The 15429-nt window shown below is 37.5% G+C and overlaps 1 protein-coding gene across 6 annotated transcripts in view; it reads left to right on the plus strand.

Annotated features, from left to right (window-relative positions):
- The first annotated feature begins 284 nt into the window (after positions 1–284).
- LOC5577439 (serine/threonine-protein phosphatase PP1-beta catalytic subunit) overlaps positions 285–15429 on the plus strand; it is a 235921-nt gene continuing 220776 nt past the window's right edge. For 2 of the 6 annotated variants that reach the window (XR_002502330.1, XM_021853449.1), the window contains exons 1-2: positions 306–587; positions 11361–11901. Coding sequence is in view for 5 of the 6 variants with exons in the window: in XM_021853449.1 (XP_021709141.1) it covers positions 11850–11901 (52 nt within the window). In the remaining variant the exon portion in view is untranslated. Of the gene's footprint in view, positions 588–657; positions 948–980; positions 1067–11360; positions 11902–15429 lie in introns of those variants that run through there. The other 4 variants (XM_021853454.1, XM_021853451.1, XM_021853450.1 and 1 more) reach the window with 4 other exon arrangements.

Consider the following 15429-nt stretch of genomic DNA (forward strand, 5'->3'; position numbering starts at 1 on the left):
TGGACCATTTCTGGGGAGAAATTTTCCACGCATCGAGATAGGCGATTACTTTTCTTGTCAGTAGCAAACCGGCCTATAACTTGAAATCTCGCCCTAGGATCTCAAGTTATGCGAGATTGTACGGTTAGTCATTTTCTAACGTTTCGCTAGAAATCACTCCGAATATCGAACACACCCCTGTCACTCTTTTCGTTTTCTTGTCTCTTTTGACCGTCGAACGATCAATCCGTCGTGCATAGCTGTGTGCGTGCATCCCATAAGCGTCCGAAGCTCACCCACACACTGCTCAATCAGTAAAGAAGAAAAACGATCAGTGTAGTTTTTCCGCGAGTGAATCTTCGTTCGTGTCGTGTGAGCCGAATACTAGCTAGTCTACTAAAGCCGCGTTCCGTTCCGGTGTCCAGCCAGCCAGCCAGCAACAAAAAAGCCACTCTCGAGTCATTCGATTAGTAGCATTTTCCGCGACTGGCAGCAAGCAGATCGAAGTTCCGCGTTTTCGTTGCGCGTTCAAAGTGTGTGGTTCTCTCTCTTTTAATTGCGGTAGTGCGGTTTCTGGCGATATTTTCCTGGGGTGTGAGACGAGAAAGGTGATTACCTATAGTTTTTCCTCACTGACGAATAGTTTCGATTTTGATTGCTTGAAGCTGTTTTACATCTAGTAGCCATCCTCTACATGTGCGAGAAGAAAATGAAAATTTGCCTCTTTTATTGCGTATCATCGCCGCAAACTAGATGATGTTCTGTGTGTGAGAAGCGAGCTGCACGTTTTTTTTTTTCGTGCGAAGTCGGAGAACAAAAAATAGTGCTCCCGATTATTCATCATTCTCGGATTTGGATCTCGGAAGTCGAAGCAGGCGGTGACGATCGGTGTTGATCTAGATATTTTTTCATCATCGTGGATCGGGGTAGGCTTTTGGTGGAGGAATCTGATCCCAGCTGAAAAAAGGGTGTGTGTGAGAAAACTAGATCGGGAGGCAATTTTGGCTCGCAGTGTGCGAAGGAATTCCGATCCGTCCGTCGAAGCAATCCGCGAGTTTTTTTCTTGGGATACTCTGACAGATGTGAAGTAAATAAATAGAATAATCACGGATTTGGGTTTCCGAAGTGCTTTAGTGTCTAAGAGGATTCCAGGATTTTTCTGCCAGCTGTTATCCGGGATCAGTTCTGTGTGCGCGAGTGAGGGACAAGGGTATTTAAACCTGCCATATAGGTCGCTTTTTGCGTGATGTGCTGTGCTGTGCAAAAAAGGGAAGATATTCTGTGATTGTGTGACCGAACCATTATCAGCAAGAGTGTCAGTCAGTGTATTTGTATGTCGTTCGGACACATTCCTCTTATCCGATTCCAGAAGTGATTCAGTAGTGCGAAAAAAAAATACTGAAACGAGTGACGAAGACCACGGACGGAAGGCACGGCAACTTCTTTTCAAGAGAGTGGAAATTTGAAGAATAAACACGGCCCGATGAAAAGCACATCCACACATTCAGAAGTTTCGGGGCGCGGATAGCAACCACAGCAATAATAATAACATTCACTCCCCGCGCGGATGACCTCCTGATGTCCCTTCTTGTTGCTTTGGGTCTGGGTCGAGAGTTACTTCCCCCGAAGTTAATCCCGGTGCACAGTGGGAAAGAGCGGGGTCCAAAACATGATGGTTTTTTTTTTTTTTTGAAGTTTTGATTAGAGACGTATTGGTAGGCCACACATAAAATCAATGTGTCATAATGTAAATCACAATGGACCGATGCACGAGTTCATTTTTTGACGTTTGAGCGGTGCCGTGTTATTTACGTGACCATGGCAACGAGTGAATTCGGCACCGCTCAAACGTCAAATTAGTGAACTCGTGCATTGGTCCATAACAAACAATTCTCGACAACTTGTTCAAATAGTCTCAAGTCAAAAAGTGAATGAATTTACTTTATTGATCCTACGTGTGTCGCAGGCGAAATTCCACATGTTCCGCTCCTACCCAGCTAGATTTTTCACTTTTAGAACGTTTAATTTCCGGATTTACAAAACGGCGAAAGTAAGATTTTCAACTTTCGCAACCTAACCACTACTTTCGCCGCCCCGCTGTATAGAGAGACAAAGTGACTTAACCACGAATCAAAACAAAACACTACTTGAGCCGATTTTACACTGGTAGAAAAACGTCGAAAGTAACTATATGAAACGGCTTATCATTTTGTTATAATTATTTTTGTTGAAAATAATAGAAACTATCTAGTTTTTGAACGTGATCTGATTGTATGCAAAATTTGAGCGATGTACACGGCGAAAAAATGTTAAAAAGGTGATTCTTTTTAAAACAGTTTTAGAAGACAGGTTGTGATTCTTCTCAATTAGTTTTCTCAAAACCGTATGGAAGTTACTTACGTCGATTTGAAAAAGTAATCGAGAATTCATTATTATTATTATTATCTTTATTATCGAGATTTGCAGCCCAAGGCACAAACAATTCATTATTCTCTTTGACTTGATAGAAAAGTCCAAACTTTAAGGTTATCCTTTAGAATAGGTAGACAAATTGCAACACCTCAAAAAGTTTAGAAACAGAAGGATCAAAGCAAGTCGGGTGCGTGGGCGGTTCCATTTTGAATTTTCTGTCACGTTTATTTCCTCTCTCAAATAAGATTACGCACAATCGAGCTCTTCTGGACCAACACACCATGTCGTATTCATGGTAGAATATGTTCACGACAAAATATGTTTGCGGCAAAACCAAGAACAATAATTATTTGCCAGAAAAAATCAACACACTATTTGAGCTTTTCAGTGAGGATCCTTTCGAGTATTAAATACTATCGACTTACTAATACATGTTTTTAATATCTCATCATTAATCAGTAAAGGATTAACATATCTAGGATCGGAAGCAGATTCCTTTTTAGAGAATTGGTCTTTATTTTTGAGTAAGTCTCGATTTTTGATGGAAAGGTCTCTGAAGTCTTTGTTTTAGCCTACTTTAACATCTGAAATAATAGAAGGAACTGATAAAGAGTTACTCTTCAGACATTTTTCAAGAAAATCATGCACCAATACTTACAGTAGTTTTCCAAAGGATGCTCAAAGAAATTTCAGGAAATCCTGAACACATAATCGTTACTACCTCCAATGATTTTCTCAGGGATTACTTTGAACAATTTTCCAAAGACTATCCTAGGACTTCCTCTAGATATGTTTTCATTAACTTTCCAACCGAACTCTCTAGTTGTTACTCTTTTTTTTTCAAGAAACCCGACAAGAATTTCAACGCCATTGTGTCTAGAAGTCCTTAATCATCAAGGGTGACATAAAAACTTACAGAAGTTTTAGTAGAAGTTACCCTAAGATTTGCTCTGAGAATATGTCACGATTTTTTACTCAAAAATTCCCCAGCTTTCTGGAAAATTGTCTTCACATTTCCTTAAAAAGACATGGACACGTTAATACATCCCGTGGTCGATTTGCCCTTTGAAGGAAGCAACACGCTAGATAACGGACTAGCATGCAACGCCCAGTGGCACAGTAGAAATACGTTTCGGACGAAAAGTTTTCCGGACTGTAATCCAATCGGAATCGAACCCACACTTCTTGACTCGATGCGGCTAAATGCTTGGTAACAATAACCGCACGATAACGACGCCTTCCTTGGAGAAATACATGGAATACTCCTGAAAGAATGCTTAAAATTTTGTTCGAAAGCTTCCTTGTGAAATTTCTACCCATTTCTACCTTGTGGATGACTACCCAAAGAAATCCAGGAGGAGCAATCTCTGGAGTAATTCCTGCAGGTGTCCTTAGAGAAATTTCTATTTAAAGTCTTGAAGAAATTGTAAAGGACAATTATGTACAAAATCCTGAGAAATTCTTGGAGACGTCTGGAGTAGTTTCAGGTTGAATATTCGAACATGTTTCAAACGGTAGCTTTGGAGCATGTTCTAGAAAAACCAGTGGGAGAATCACCGGATAAAATCCTGGAAGCCATCTTAAATATAAATATATATCAGGATCAATGTACAGAGGAATTATTGTTGTAATACTTGATGTATAGCCTGTGGTAAGTTTCGGAAAAATCCCGGTTTTACTTGGAGAAATTCAAAAAAAAAAGTTGTATTTTTGAGAAATTCCTTAGGAAAATTTTTGGAGATATTTCATGGGAAATAATCACCAAATGAACTTCTGAAGACAAATAAAAATCTCTCAAATATAGTTATCTATACATTCATTCAACCTGATGAAATTGTTTTCGTAATGTTATGAGAAATAAAAAAAAAATTTCAGGGATTCTCCTAGTCACTGTTAGGTTCCGTTTTTTTTTATTACCGTTTGGTCCAATTTCGGTCTCTTTTTGGTTCCTGTTTAGTCTATTTTTCAGAAAAGATTTTTTTTAAATTTCCTATTTTCAACACACTCAGTCGTTAGCAGGACTGCCTCATGCACAATTTTTAAAATTACTTGAAAATATTTTCATTAACCTTCTTTTTCCCACGACTTTAATCGACTATTTATTTACGAAAAAAAGCGTTTTTATTAAATTTGCTTGACAAATAGGGTTGCAAATGAGCTTAATTATTCGAAATCAGTTCAAAAAACTACTTGTTTTTGAATAGAAAAATGGTTGTGTATTAATAGTTTTACGATTGCACAGTTAATTAAGTGTTGGTTAATCTGATGTATGTAGAATCATATTTATGTAACTATTGCATTGTATTTATCTGATCCAGTTTGTCTTAAGTTCGTCAAAAACCAATGGAGCTCTAGAGCTACCATGAGAAAGAGAGGATCAATTTAGAACACTTGAAAAATTTCGAATGAAACGTAACAATTCTTCATTTAACCCAATTACCACATTGAAATCTTATACAGGTCGACTACCCGGGGGCTTGATAATCCGTGTTTCTATTATCAAAAAAAAAAAAAAGTTCCGTAGATCAAAAATTTCTACAAATTATTTGTATTAATTTTTATGGGGTTCCTAAAAACGGAAACAACATTACTGTCATTTTATATATGTCATTAGGCTGATACAAATATTAATTTTCATTTATGTCCGAGACCACTTGGGAGGTACGAGGGGGGGAGATAAAAATAAATAAGGAACAAAACAATTAAAATGATAAAAAAGTTTTTTTTTTTTTAATTTTTATTTTTAACGATAGTTATTAAACTTTTTTGGATTTTTCTCCCCTTCAAAATTTTAGGATTTTTGAAGGGGGTGGTGACATAAAAAAAAATTAAAATTTGTATCAGCCTTATTAGGTCCACCTTGGATTCAAACCATTTTTTTTCTAAGGTAATAAAATGTATAATCAATCTTTACTAACCTTCGTCTTCAAATATTTTTTTTCTAGTCTTCTAGTCTAGTTGATTAAAAAAAATTATGATTGCAGATGCTAATCGGGTTGTTTAGTTTTATTTTTTCACTTTTTCAATTTTAACGATTAGTCATCATTATGGGGAAATTGTAAGATTGCATATGAAAATAATTCAAATTATGCAGGTCATCAGTTTCGATTTATAAAGCACTGGATTCCAACTAATATTGCAATATAGAGTTAGTGATCATAACCCACATATTTTTTCATAGAGTTAATACAAGATCGTTCGCTTCGTGTACTTGGTGCACGCATCAAGAAAATTGCTCGCTTTTAAACCACACCACAAGCGTTATACTGACGATGACGGTACGGAGGGCACGACTGCTTTTGAATTCATTTTCTGATTGTCTTCTGATTGACCATCACAAGTACCACCGCGCTAATACTGTATGCTGGAAGCGAGATTCTCAACCAGTATTGTACAAAAAAAACGCGCGGGCCCTAAGTCTCAAACTTACAGAAACTTCTTACCGTCAGCCGTCTAAAAAATCACGCCAGTACTCCACACCACAAGCGTGGTGATGTTGAAAGCGCGAAGGAAAAAAGAGAGCAAGCAAAATGGATCTCTCTCGTGGATTGATTTGTCTCTTTGCTCCCCACCGCACGCTCGCACAGATTGATGTGGCAAGACTGTGCACCGGCCAGAGTTGACGCTTTGGCTACATACACACTGGCATTTGTAGTGCGAAAAACATTCTACCACATATACAGAATTGTGTGTACGACGAAAGGCAACGCGTCTCCCGATGAGAGTGCACACGTTGGGTTTCATCGTCACAGCAGCAACGTGTAGCGTGGAACAAAGTGTTGCGTAGCATGCATCGCACTGAGCGCGTAGGGAAAATTAGGGCACAGATATCGCGCCGCACCAAACATCTTTTGCATTTAATTTGAATAGCAAAAAATATAACAACAAATATTTTGAAAGGTGAAACTTGCGATGATCAATGATAAAGATAATTGAAATAGACTAAATTTTATTTAGAGAATTAAAGAATCGTACTTCAATAATAGTAGAAATTGTAGGTTGTTATGATGAACGATTTGCCACCTGTGCAGTGCACATGTTGCACATGTGGACGCGACGCCTCTGGTTTGAAGGATATTTCTATGAATTTCCAAGATATTCTCTACTGTTTCAATTGAGAATTTTTCTCGGAAAGTTTCCTGGAATTCCTCCAGCGATTCATCCATTAATTTCACCGTAGATTTGTCCCAAAATATCTGCAAAGGTTTTATCCTCCACATCCAAGTTTTTAGCAGCCTTCAGAGATTGATTTTTGTAGTACATGCAAAGCGAGTCGTTAACAGGTCCGGGGGGTCGCGTAAGCCATGTTTGGGAAACGATACTCTAGAGATCCTTCAATGAATGCATTTTTGTGAGAAATTGATTTCTTGAGGAATTTTATCAGACATTATTCAGGAGCATTCTACAAGATTTCCTTCAGCAGTTACTTCATGAAATTGTGGACAGCCCAGAAATCTCATCTCAACGTTTAGAAAAATATCTTTATAACCCTATAGAAAGTCGTTGAAAATAATCCACACAAAACTTACGGCAGCGTTATGTTTTGGAAGCATTGAAGTGGCCCACATAATCCGTTTGGTTGAGAACCACTGTTCTACTACAATTTTCTTCAATAATTTTATGTAGGGAAACAAATCCTTGTGAAAGTGCCTTAGGGACCATCCATAAATGATGTAGCATTTTGGAGGGAAGTGGGGAGTCATGTATTAGGTGATAAACCATGTATTAGGTGCGGGAAAATAGGCTACGATGTGGAAGGGAGATAAAGAGGTGTCTCACTTAAAACTTTCTATGGAATTCTCAAAGGATATTTTCAGTATTATACGAACTTGCGTAGAAATCTTTATTGATGGTGCCTTGAATTTGGCTAGAATCTCGAAATTCTGCTAACAATATTGTGAAAGTCTTGCACATATTTGTTGGCGAAAAATATGCCATATTCTGTGAAAATTCAGTAAAAGACTTCCCTTAAATCAATCTCAGGATTGTGTAAATTCATACCAAGAATTTAATGGAAATTCAGCCTATCATTATTTCTACCCCAAATGATTACCAGTAATTGGAAGAATCTGAGAAAAATAATTCACATATTAATAACCAAATTGAGATGGAAGCTTGAAACTGCATCAAAGTGGAAATAATTAGATATGGTTTAAGTTAACTTCAAGTTGGTAGAGCAGTCATCGGGCCGGATATAAGAAAAGTTTTCAATCTCTTCGCGGGCTGCACAAAATGAAGCCGCGGGCCTCGCGTTGAGCAGCTCTGCATTACATGAAAGTTCTGTATAGATTTCGTCAAGGAGCAGTTCGAGTATTTGCCCATAGTTTTTTTTTTGCCTATACAATTGAAAGCGTTGTGTTTGGATGGGCATCTAATTCTTCCGAAAGAGGTGCGTTTTGCGAAAGAAGACCACGTGATTATTGAGTTGAAATCGATTTCAGGTTAACTTCTGCGTCCATGAGTCCTATCTAGTGAACAGGGAGTCGTGAGTTCGATTCTCATCGAGAAGACGTGTAACATTTTCGCAAATTTCACATCAATTTGCCCATTTAATCCAATTGCAAAGTACCGAAAACCATGAATCATAATTAAACAAGCTATATGTTATGTGAGACAATTTTGGCAGTTTTTTTATCCCCCTCCTTTCATGGTAAGATTTCGGGTGTTGAGTAGGTCAACTTTGTTCGATTTTACAAAAACACTCGACTTATCCACTTATTTAGTAGGATTACGTCCATACACCCTATTTAACCGGATAATATTCGGTTGATCCCCTGTGTTAAACTTCCATAAGCGTCGGTGCAACAATGGACTGAATTTTGAATCGATTTAGTCAGCTGTTGAACTGTCAAATAAAGACTAATAATTAAAAAGGCCTCATCTCCAAAAATTATACAAAGAGAATAACGCAATCTTGTTTTGTCATACAATAAATCAAATTTATCAAATGATCAGACTATCACTTATTTTAATGTAAACTATAAACTTAAGTACCATCAGTGCACCAGTATCCGCTTATGTTCCAGTAGCCCGCTCACACCGTTTAAGTTTAAACAAAGTAGGTCTTGTTTCATTATACATACAATAATTATAAAAAAGTTTTTTAACAGTGCATGCGATACATCTCGAGTTCTTGGAACTGGTGCCGGTCATCCGATGGATGTCCCTCATGTTGCCCGAGGTAGTGTTCTTAGAGACATGTACTGTTGAAAATTTAATTAATTATAATAATAAAATAATTTAAACAATCAACTGATTTATAAATTGTGGTCAGCATTGTTAATATTTGTCGACAGGATTTTTCTGATTTATTAAATGTGGCTTTGGCGATGTGCAAATAAGTGATACTTTTCAATGTTATCAATGAAAATACCGTGGGGCAAGTGGGTAATGGAAATCGAATAGTTCAGTTTCTATAAATTCTAATTTCTTTAAAATAAAATAATTGAGGTCGTGTATATTTTTTAGCTTGACTCCCACCAAATCTAAGCGATCAAGCTTTCAGCTCAAACGGATGTAAGCAGTAATCGTCAATACAGCCATAGGCATAATACCCAGACGTAAGAATCAGGAATAATCTCTGTTCGAGTTGTGATCCTTACCCCCGATTCCTCAGAACATTGATCTGACCCTTGTTTTGATTCAAGTGCCGCCTTAAAACTGGACTTATTCTACGAGTGGTGTGAGGCGAGAATTGTCGGTTTCGTATAGCGAGGTGATAATTCTCGACTCGATTGAAATGACGCGCTGTGTAAACCAAACCGAGTCACTTTATTCGAGTCAAGTATTGTCACATCGCTATACGAGATTGACAATTCTCACCTCACGCCGGTCGTAGAATAAACCCAAATGTCAATTTGCTTTTTTACCACCCGTTTCCTTCGAAGCAAGTCATAGAATCCACAAACCTTTTTGGTATACGTATTCTCGGCAGTAAGTTTCTCGGACATATGTTAACGAATTACGTTTATGAGTCCTCTAACAGTATCGATTCACACCGACAAAGTTGTCAAAACTTTTTAGGAAATTTTTTAAAACTCATCGAACTTCTTATGTCAGTGTCAGCAGCCACATTTTTTCCTCAGTCTTTCCCTAAAGAACTGCGGGCTAATCTTTTGTTCTACTATCGGCAACTAAACATCAATTTATTTCAATTATGACATAACTTAACCAATTCGGGTGACGAAATGGTTTGTTCAGTATTAAAAATAGTTTACACCGTTTTACGTAGCCAATCAGAATGAAACATTTAGTGTTTAGTAGCGTGCATTAATATGATGAAGCATTCATTTACTCGTCCAAATTGATTAAAAATTAGAAAAATAATCCATTTTTTTATAATTTTAACCCTCATACACCTAATCTGGGCAGGCCTGCTGCTAGGGAAAATTCTCAAACATTTTTTTTAGATAATAATGTGAGCGTCAATTCGTGAAAGAGTCTTTGTAAATAGCCCTAGAAATCCAAAAAGTCATGCGTGACTATTTTACAGGAATTTCTTGTCAGATTTCTTGAGGAAGAGCATCAGACATTTTTAATGTGCTTGGTTCAGTGATTTCTCCAAACGTACAGTATTGGACAAATCATTTGAAACATTTTCGATGTTGTATTCAAAATGGTCAACAATGCTATGATCTAAGATATTTATTACCCGATAAGAATAAAATTTTCACAGCACATCAGGCATAACTTAAATTTCAACACATATTTTTGAGTGAGTTTTACAATCAAGAGTTCAAAAGCAACATCCGTTTAACTAGAATGAATGTTTTGACATTTTTTATAATTGACATAACTAAGAAAATTAAAGAAATAGCTTTATGATATCTTCAGCAAAGTTGTAGATTTTGGTAAGAGGAACAGTTTTGCTAAAGACCATTTTTGTGCAGGACTTTTATATTTTCAAATAAAAAAAAATTCACTTCAATCAAACCGTTATTACTTTTATACTCGTGATCGGAAAAACTACTCAAAATATACAATTAACTCTCCCTTACTCGATATTCCGGATCTCGATATCGAGTTAGAGAACCATAGTAAAAGTTGGTTTTCATGGCTAACTTGATGGTCCCTTAGATCGCAGTTGCACTGGTTTTGTGGTCTGTAACTCGATACCTCTCTAAATCGATGGTCCCTTCAATATCGAGTAAGGGAGAGTTGACTGTATGTTGAAATTTAAGTTACGTCTGTTGCTGTGAAAATTTCAATCAAATCGGTCCATAAATAACTGATATCTAGCCTTGGTAGGCTTACCATTTGCATGAAACATAAAAAAGGGTGGAAATGTTTTGTCCAATATTGTACATTTAAGTACGGATCCCTCTAAAAATTGCAAATCTCCCAGTGATTCGTTCTGAAACTCTTAAAGTGATTTGCCTAGGAAAGCCAACGCTGATACCGTTTGTAATTTCTACAATAATTATTATGAATGGTCTCAAGATTTTTTTCTAGAGAATCTACCAATAATAATAACTGGTTGAATTCATAAAGATATTTTTAACAAAAAGTTTGAAAGAATTCTTAGGGAAATTTCACAGGGAAAAATCACTGAATACATTCCCAAGCAAATCTTGGGAGTAAAAACTGAATGGTATTTTGATTAAATGGCTGGTTGAATTCACGAAAGTATCGCTTTTAGGCATGTAAGGTGAAGAGCAAGTTTCGTCCCAGTGCTAACAAGTGCAATTTTGTATAGGCTGCTTTTGTCCACTGCTTGTGCCACTGTACACCGCCAATGTTCGGTTTCGACCCCACGTGCTTATGTTCCACACCCTCTCCTAACAGACTCCTCCAAACAAACGGCTCCACTCTCAGACTAAGCGCACAGTGCAAAAGGAGGATACAGTTATTAATAAACATCGCGGCTCGACGTTCGCGGTTTTGAATTTGTTTTTCTTCTCCCATTTCGCCCCTGCCTAGGTCTCTCTCTTTCAATTTTCAATAATTTTCCTCTTGTTTTTTTCTTCTAGCTCGAAGCTTCGATCGAATCGGAACTATATCGGAGGACGGACGGACCGACGAATGAGCGGCCAGCGGGTTCTGTAGTTCTGTGAAGTGAATTCGTGCGTGATCATTCGCGGGTGTGCCCAAAGAGAGTGGGAGAGAGCGAGAAGATTTTCACAGGCGAAGAATATTCCCAAATTCGGGGTGAAATAGTGAAAAGTGAGTGCTGCGTTGGAGGTGTCGCGTTGGATTGACGTCACACTGACTGTGAAGAAAAACAGAAAATTCCAACAGTGCTTCCAGAGCGGAACTAATCTATTCTTGACGATCACCCGACTCGACCGACCGACGATCGCCGAGTTCTGCTGATCCAGTTACTACTGCACGGTACCGGCGCTAGCTACTTATTAGCAACAGAGCGAGTCAGCTCGCTTTTTTAGTGAGTGGCAACCGACCAGCGGAACGAACCAGAGAAAGAAAAACAAGGCCGAACTCTTACAACAAGAGAAGCAACAATGTCCGACTACGATCTCGACGTGGATAATCTGATACAGCGGCTGCTGGAAGGTAGGAGCGAATGTTTCTTCTTTTATTACTCTTTCTCCCCTTAACATATTTAAATGCCAAAAACACGATAAAATGCAACGTTTCTATCATATTTTAAGTACCGTAAACCGGGGGCAAATTGATCGCTATTTTTCATCTTTCTGTTATATTATCCTTAAGATTTCAAATATTGTCAAAGTAGTTTCGATACAATCTGTTACGTAATTGATTTTTTATTAAATAATATTCCATAAAATTAACCTAAACATAAAAAATAAGTGTTTTTTTGTTTCAAAAAAAAAACTACTTTCAATGGAAGATTTCTAAAGTCCCTTCTATTAACCATAATGGTTTTATCTTTATTTTTTAGCAAGAGGTCTCTTGCTAGTTCCTATTTTAAAGACATTCAGTCGCTACCAGTCATTATTATCAGACATCTATAAACTACAAAACATGAAATATCTGGGACACCAACAAGCCATTCGGCATTCTTGTAAGAAATAGCTATTTGGTACCGACCTGATCAAATTTGCCGCGGTGATCAATTTGACCCCGGATTACGGTAACGCAATCTCTTCCGATTTATACTTATGTTTCTATTTTCGGTTCGCGGGACAACGATACGGAAGTACTATTTTCAGTTTGATTGTTTTTTGTTTTTATTTTTACACACTTGTCTCCCTTCTGACGACGAAATCTGGCTGAAATCGGTCGAAAAAAGTTTCCATTACGATTAGTGTTCGAATTCAAAACCCCTTTCCTCTGTCTCTCTCGTATCACCCCATCCACCCGGTGTTTGTCATCACATTCCCAAGTTTGTTCACGTTATGTTTTTTTTTTCTTCTCGATCATCGCTTTATTCGGTAGCAAAACAACAACTGAGATTATGATTGGGCGCAAAAATAGGCACCGAAGCACAACAACCGATCTGTGGTGGGATGATCGTTTCCGATAGAGATCATCACGGGGATCTTACACAACATCAACAGTCGGAACTAAGCGTGAATTTGAGTGCGTGGTGGGCTGAAGTGTGATGGGTTCTCGAAAACTAGTTGCAGTTTTACTTCGCTTTGGATTTGGAACTCATCTATATTAGTTTGTTATTTTTACGGAATAGTTAAAACTTTTCTTTGGATTTGCCTTAGAATGACTCTAAGCTTATATCTTAAAGGCCGATTCTCTTAGGATTTCTATTTTTATTAGAGGACTCTAAACGTAAAATATTCCTTCAGGTTTTTTAGTAATGTCACAAGAACTTCATGGAAATGCCTGATCAAATCCTTTGAAATTCTGCATGAATTCGTTGAAGAATCATTGAAGAGAATCTTTGTTCAAATCATGGAGGATCGAACTAAACCTACACGGTTTTTTCACACATTCTTGAGAAATCGCTTTCAGTGAATCTTCCAGAAATTCTTCATAGATTTTTGTACTAAGATGCTTACAGCAATCCTTCAAAAATTTCCTGGCGATTAGCAATTCAATGCTGATTTCTTCTATAGTTTCCACTGGAATTGGTCTGAAAATTCCTAGGGATTCTTCCAGGATTCCCTCCAAAAAATCATTCGGAATTTCCTTCATAGATTCTTCAGATAGTTCTCTCATGTTAAAGTAATCCTTGCAAAATTTCCGTCAGGCAATAAGCAAATCAATGTTGATTTCTTCTGTAGTTTCCATTCTTGAAGTTTCTCAATGATTCTTCCAGGATTCCTACCAGAAATTCCTCCACAGATTCTCTGATCAATGTTTTAAGATTTTCACAGGAATTACACCAAAGCTCACTCCTAAAAATCCTCTAGAAATGCTTCCGGAATTTTTGCACCGTTTTCTCACGTACTTTATCAGGGATCTTACAGATGTCGTTTTTAGAATTTCTCCAGGATATTTTCAATAATATTTTCCTCATGAATTTCCTTTAGGAATTTCATACAAAGCTTTCTCTAGAGATTTCCGCAGTATTTCATCAGGAGATTGATTAAATAGACTTTCAAAATTTGTCAACTAAAAATCATTTGAAATTTGGTAATTCCTACAATTATTGCTATAAGGTACCGTGGGGTAAGTGGATACAGAAAAATCAATAGTTAACTTCATTGTTATGTACAGCTAACGTGAATAGTTTAACTCAAACTTTTTTCTGTGGATAACAAATAAGGGACTATTGTACTTCAAATCGTCATTTATTTCGATTTTTCTGATTGTTATGTATTCAAGCATGATTATTCAAATAGGCGTAACTAACAATCGGATGGATTCGAGAAAAACGCAATACAATATATTGTTAAGCATTTTAAATCCTATTTAAAATGTTTTGCATTTTTTCTATTACTGTATCTACTATACAGGGGATAGGCAAAATGATTGAGATAGGCAAAATTTTGCCCAAATTCAAATGCTTATAACTTTATGAAAAATGAATGAAATTGGATGCATCTGGAAGCAGTCGACGGCAAATTTGGTCCAGTTTTAGGAACTTCCTTGGTCATGCATATTGGCCACTGGACACCGGAGATGTTCCGGATTTTCTGAGGTCATGTCCAAATGTCATTTTTTCTGTCGCTTGTATTTTTGTGCGGTGTAAAGTTAGATAGATGTTTGCAATTTTCCTAGAAACTAGAACTAATAGGAAGTTGAATGCCACCGGACGCATTAAGATTGGTTGGAAATCTTCAGAAATATGACCATTTCCGTAAAACTGGTTCCGGAAAGCATGGTCAGTCATGTTTGTATTTCCAATCATGTAAATATTATCCGGAGCTATATCCAAGTGGACATCAACCTTAAAAATGATGTTTCCTGCAGCGTAATCAGAACCATTAGATGCACAGACCACTCTATAGAAGGTTCCAGGTGCCCAGGGGGAAGTGGTCAATTAGGAACATATCCGGAACCATATCAATATGGGCATCAAACTTCATTATTTTCAAAGGTTATGCTTTCCGAAGCATTTCCAGCACCACCGGCTGCCATGACCACTTTATAGTAGATTCCAGGGGATGTGGCCAATTCAAAACATGTCCGAAAACACATCAATATGGGTAAAAACATCAAGATTTTTGAAGGTGATGCTAATAGAAGTATTTACAGCGCAACTTATTTATATGACCACTGTATAGTAGGTTCCATGGGCCCTGGGGGATGAGGTCATGTTTCGAGTTGGCCACATCTCTAGGAGCCCCTGGAATATACTATAGAGTGATTATTATATCTTGTGGTTCTGAAAATGCTCGCCATTTTACAAGTCACATGGATCTTACTGTTTATGGTAGAATGTGATTCTAAACAGATGAACGGACATGTTCCGAATTGGCCACATCCCCCGGGGCACCTGGAACCTACTATAAAGTGGTTATGGCAGCCGGTGATGCTGGAAATGCTTCGGAAAGCATAACCTTTGAAAATAATGAAGTTTGATGCCCATATTGATATGGTTCCGGATATGTTCCTAATTGACCACTTCCCCCAGGGCACCTGGAACGTTCTATAGAGTGGTCTATGCATCTAATGGTTCTGAATACGCTGCAGGAAACATCATTTCTAAGGTTGGTG

Source organism: Aedes aegypti, chromosome 3 (genome assembly GCF_002204515.2).
Source record: "Aedes aegypti strain LVP_AGWG chromosome 3, AaegL5.0 Primary Assembly, whole genome shotgun sequence".
Classification (NCBI taxonomy): Eukaryota; Metazoa; Arthropoda; class Insecta; order Diptera; family Culicidae; genus Aedes; species Aedes aegypti.